Genomic DNA, 6,000 nt, shown 5'->3' on the forward strand with positions numbered 1-6,000 from the left:
GCACCTGGTTCATGGGCTGGATTTGGTACCTGTGCATAGCACTACACTACATTACACAGCATACATATGGAAAATATAAGCTTAACATTTAAAGCATTTGTTTAATCTTTGATAGGAAATCCAATGATGACTCCTGGGTGAGCAACGGAACCTACATGGACCTTAGAAAAGAACCTGGTTTTTCCAAACTGGACAATCCTGTCCTCTGGTGAAAAAGGAGCTAAGTGAAGATATTCTGTGCTGTATTCTTGGATCTGATTTAAAAGAAGTATATCTAAAATATATCTATATATATACACCTATATATATATATACCCACACATATAATATATGTGTGGGGTGTGTGTATGTGTGCAAGTGTGCATATCTCCAGAGTTGTGCTTAATTTAGAATCTGATAAATTTGTTTTCTTTACGCTGACTATTGCAGTGATTGTTTGAATGTATAAATGCCCTAACTTCTTTTTATAAAATATTTAATAAATAGTACCGAATGTTAACAGTGAGAGGCAAAAGAGGAGCTTTTACACTACTTTTCTAATGTGTAATAATGTCAGTTCTGAGTTAATTTATGCCTTATTGAATTGCATTGGAGACAGTAGCATGAGCATCTCCTAGCTGTGCTGAGAAATCAGAGTGCAAGCCTTAGTAATTCAAACTGTAAGTAGGCTTCCACAGTTCGGTGAGTAGTTCAGCTGTCTTGTGGGCTGCTATAAATTGCTAACACAGATTATCAGCTGGTGCTGGAATCCAAGTATGATCTTCTGCTGTCTGTAGAAAAGATTTAAATAAGCTTTTGTTTCTGTTAGCTTTCTTCTTAGCATTATGGAAGAGGTAGTTCTGAGCTTACATCAGTGGTTCTACTGCCTTATACATAAACTGTACCCGGCTAAATGTAGTGCTAGAAATTCAGGAATCGACAAAATTTTCCAATGGGAATCTTCAGATTTATAGCCCCCAACAGGGCAAGAGGAGGAGATCCTTTGTATATACTGCATGAGCACTGACTAGATGAAGAAGCTCTCTCTTTTTCCAGTGAGTAAAACCTATACAGAGCACGAAATCCTGTGCTTCCATAGCTTCATTTGCTTTTATTAATCTAAAAATTGCAACAGTAAGACTTTTTAAAAAGTAAGCAAACTGATTGTTTTAAGCTAGAAATTTTTTCTTAGTATTTTGATATTTTCTACCTCTTAAGAAATAAACAGCATATTTAAGATCTTATATTTAAAAAATGACCATCTGCCTTATGGAGAAATGTATGGAGTCTTTGATCTTCCTCTGTTTGTTATGTTCAGATAAATATTCAAGTAAGTGTCTTGCACTAAATCAATTGCATCTCTTTCCTGTAATTTTATACATATGGCTAGATTTGTGAAACTGCTAAACCATAGGTCAGAAATATAGCAGGAAACAAATGTAGCAGAAGTCGCACTTTTGAATGAAGATTATAGTGATGGGCAGTATTTCTGGGTTTTTTCCATCAAATCACAACGCCACAGTCATTAACAGAATAATTTGCATTCCTACCTATCTGCAACTCAAACCTGACCCATGATTCTTCAAGTCTGTTCTGTGTGTCTGTGACTCTCTGGCAACAATGCAGTTTTCAAGTTCAGATCTATATCCTGTCACCACCCCCACCCCCTTTTCTTTTTCTTACATGCCACTTTAATGACAGAAAATAAACCTAAATGTTGTTGGCATGTTTAACTGGTTTATGACTGGAGCAGTTGGACATGGCATGGATAAGGAAGACTCCTACAGGCACTAGTAGGTTAGAAAAGTTTGCCCTTTACTGTGTGCTGCATTGTTCTAAAGAAAACCCATTAAAAATTCATCCATGTATTATATGTAACATGAAGGAAAAATACTATGAACGCTTCCATTTTAAACCAAATCTGTCATGTTAGATTAGAGGTATATTTGAATTTTGCTTTCTGTTACCTTGAAGCCCCATTGTCCTAGAGGCAGATGAATGCTTTTTCACCATTTTTCACTTTGTCTGCCTCACTATCATTCCTGTAATTTATTAGCAAAGAAGTTAGCATAATTCTTTCTATTTAATATGTCTTTAAAAGACTTGACTGCCACACCAGCAGCTTGCAACATGGCAAGGTTCACGTCAATATGAAGACAAAATTTGGGCTTTGATTCCAAAGTTTGGGGGCTGTTTGGCTTTTCAGGGGAAGTGAGGATCTCTTCATTACTTATTCCCTTCCTATGTTTTATTCTTGTATTAACTGTCAAAACTTGGCACAGAAATATGTTGATACTTGTAATTATCATTGCTGTTGGTAATTACCACTTATACTAAAAATAACATTCATTTAACAACAAAAGAGGGTAGGGGAAATTTAAAAAAAAAAACGCTTTTAAGAAAGGGAGCAAAATTTGTCGAGGATGCATTACTGTGATTACTGTCTGATCTGATTGCTGGGTTTGTATTTTCTGTGTATTGAGGGGATTTCCCCAGGCTTTGTCATATGACCTAATAGTTGACAGCATCTGAAATTAAAGGATTAGAGGCTAAAATGAAAAGTTAAAGAATTGTAACGCATTAAAATGAGCAGGTTTTTAACAAAACTAATCTCATTTTGGGTGTTTGACTCATGATTTTTGAGAAATCAGACTGGCAGTGTTACCTTGTATCTTGCAATCTAAAATGTCCAATACGCATTTGATTAATGAAAAGAAGCACTGGGCTGAATAGTGCCTTATATAAAATTTTCTTCAGCAAAATTCCCATATCAAGAAGGTAAACTTCAGAATTTAACTATCATGTTCAGAAAAATAATGCCTGAGAATAATCCAGGGCATTTCTTAAATACATGAAGCAAAATCATTGCACAAGTAATATCTCCTTTTGTAAATCTCTGATACACACCTGCAAACCTGGTGTAACCAGTTGTGACTGATCCTCTGATGCCGTGTTTCCAATGGCAGTATAGTTGTCCCTGCTTACTTTTGTATGAAACAGTTGGGTTTAGTTGTTAAACTTCTGTTAACTGGAAGAAAATTGTCTTGATGTTACTTCTGTGTATTTCTGCATAAAAATATATTCATCATTCACAAACCTTAATATACTCTATATAGTCATTCTTGGTAGAATGTGAAACTTTGGTAAATTTGTTCCCCAAAACTTCAGAGGTGTTAATGGCTGCAAAACTTACATTATCTTTCTGCAATATAACTAAGACAGCTGTTGTTTTTAATAACTGACATTGAGGGCCTTTTTCCCCCCATTTCTACCCTGAATGGTAAAAAGAATGTATCAGACAACTTACTGCTTCCTTTCATCCACAGCAGTGATCCCCAAGCTGTTTAGCTCAATGGATTGGTCTTAAAATTTCCTGATGACCATTGCCTGCTGTTATAGCTCTCTTATTTGATGACTTTATAAACATTACTTAATATGATTTTGGAGGGCAGTTTAAGAAGCACTCATCTGGCACTGCTTTTCTTTGTGTACTCATTCACAAAGTAAACTCACTATAAACTTACGTCAAGATGATGGAGCAGCTCAGGCTTTTGGGTGTTAAAACACTAGCTCAGTTTTCAAAATACACAACAAAGAAAAAATAATCCAAGAAAATAGCGTTCATAGAAACAGAAACCCACAGCTCTACTTCCAGATTTGCAGACTTGACAATTGGTTTCTGATTTTGGTGCATAGTAATTTTGGAATTATGAAACAACAGCGTAACTTGTTTAGGAGACTACTCTTGATAGCATAAAGTGCCCTTTAGACTGAGTGGAACAGGAGTGCACCATTAATCATTGTACTCCTTTCTTAATCTCTGCTCTCTGAGATACGCTTTTTGTGTTAGTTTACCAGCATTGATCTGCTTCTTTTAGATGCTTATTGAAATACAGATCCAGTAAAGTACTTCGGTTCTTTATATAGAGCTCAAAAAATTAGATACATGGAAGGAAGAGTGAAAACAGCCAAAATTATTTGGCAGTTTAGTGTTGAAGCCAGATCACTGTACAGAAATGAACACAAATCCATGGGGCCAGAACGTACAACCAGGGACAGCTTTGGAGTTGCACAAATGTCCAGTGCTGGTCTCAAAAAAAAAAAACCAACAACCCCAAAACCAACCTAACAAAAACCTCACTCCTTTCCATGCACCCCTCTTTCCCTCAGCTGTTTACAGTCCTGTTTAGGTTTTCTATGTGGCCCCCTCATCACAGAATCACAGAATGTTAGGGATTGGAAGTGACCTTGAAAGATCATCTAGTCCAATCACAACGTCCTTATTCAGTGTCCCATTTTCTCTTTATTAAAAAAAAAATCTCTGAAGAATAGGAAAACAGTCCATTCTAACAAGCTTTTAAATGACAAATCATGCCTAAAAACTGTAGTTAAAAACTTTTCCCATAAACATTGTGGCCTACTTCTGTATCTTTTCCTTGATTGTGAACAGGACTTTCTTCCCACTTGCACTCTGGAGTCAGACCACAGCCTGGTAAGGGTAGTGCGCTACAGGAATGTGCAGCTGCATCTGCTCAGCATGCTCTTAATCAATGTCCTTGCATCTGCTTTTGTGTAAATCTCTTCTGTCATCTCTCTAGATGACCAGCTTTGCAGAGCAGGAAATTTTCAGCATATCTTATTTTGTTCAATACAGCTTTTTTTTTGTGTACAACTCATACAGAAGGGGCAAGCTGAAGAGGAGTGCAAAACTTGGCCCACAGTGCATGTATAATAGAGAGGAGGATGAAATCCAACTTCTCAGCATAACTGAATACACATTGCAAGGGCTAGAGTCAGATGGTGCTATTCAAAGGAGTGAAGTTAAAATGGAAGGGTTTTTTTGGTCGAGTGTGTTTTCATTCATGGATTATGCCTACTATAAATGAAATTCACAGTATTCACTAGCTCATCCTTTCTATTTTCTAGCTACTGGTGGGTGCAACTTACTCCAGCAGCTGTGGGTTCATAAGAAACTGCACGTGTTATCTGGCTTATCTGTTGAAACTTAGTAAACCTGTAACTTATCACCAAATGTATTATTGTACTGCTCCATTCTTAGATACTGTTCTTGCTGCAGCTTTTGAAAGCAATAAGAGAAATTTTCCACATAAATAGTTGCCATATGTTAAAAAATTATTTTAAGTGGTTCATATTTTATATAAATTGTGGATTTGGTGTTTTTGTTGTATAAAACAAAACTGTATTAAAGCTTATGAGAATGTTTGGGAGGTTGATCCACAAGAGGTGATGAGCTCCTTCAGCTCCACGCCTTTGAGATGGCTGGTATCCCTGAGAATCAGGCAGTCTTGTATTCATGTTAACAGTATTTTCCTAGTTCCAGTACTGGAAAAACATATAACGTGTATGGGGTATTACATATGCAAAGCTGCTGAACGCTGAATTTGTTGTTTGTTTTGATAGGACATTAGTGATTTCAGGATGAAGAAAGGTATCTTATGCGTTAGAATTATCACTGACTTTCAGATTTTTGAGAAAACTTTCTGTAGTCAGGATCGCTCCTGTTCTCTGCTTCACTTACTCCAAAAATTTGTAATAATGTTGGAGCACCTTGATGCACAATTTGATTTATTATTTTTGTCTCTGTAACCAATTTAGTTGGATGTTAATAAATCATACTTGCAAAAGGTCATAGAGCACCCTGACTTTTTCCCAGGGGTTGTAAGCATCTTTCTTCAAAGGTTGTTAGTGACAGCTGAAATAAGTCTAGCTGCTGTAGTGATCTGTGCTTTTTACACTTCCCAAAATGGCAAGTATGAAAGAGCTTCCATCTGCTAGAAGCCTTATTTATCACTCTTACAATCTGTCCGTCAGTTATGCAATGTTCCAGTTGTTTACCAGTTACCTGCACACACTGTACAGCACTGTCACATGGCTACTATGCCAGACACTGGGGCAGGGAAAAGGGGTAAGCTGATGGAATTCATTTACAGCTGGAAGTTGATTCTTAAAAGCAGTTTTTAGTAGACAGATAGGCAGCATAAATGTTATGCTTTAGCATGC

General features: G+C 36.7%; 1 protein-coding gene across 8 annotated transcripts in view; it reads left to right on the forward strand.

Annotated features, from left to right (window-relative positions):
- OSBPL3 (oxysterol binding protein like 3) overlaps positions 1-5,629 on the forward strand; it is a 99,788-nt gene extending 94,159 nt beyond the window's left edge. For all 8 annotated transcript variants that reach the window (XM_068405563.1, XM_068405569.1, XM_068405568.1 and 5 more), the window contains one exon: positions 116-5,629. In XM_068405563.1, the coding sequence (XP_068261664.1) occupies positions 116-212 (97 nt within the window). In that variant the 3' untranslated portion in view covers positions 213-5,629. The remainder of the gene's footprint in view (positions 1-115) is intronic.
- Positions 5,630-6,000: the final 371 nt, after the last annotated feature.

Source organism: Nyctibius grandis, chromosome 7 (genome assembly GCF_013368605.1).
Source record: "Nyctibius grandis isolate bNycGra1 chromosome 7, bNycGra1.pri, whole genome shotgun sequence".
Classification (NCBI taxonomy): Eukaryota; Metazoa; Chordata; class Aves; order Nyctibiiformes; family Nyctibiidae; genus Nyctibius; species Nyctibius grandis.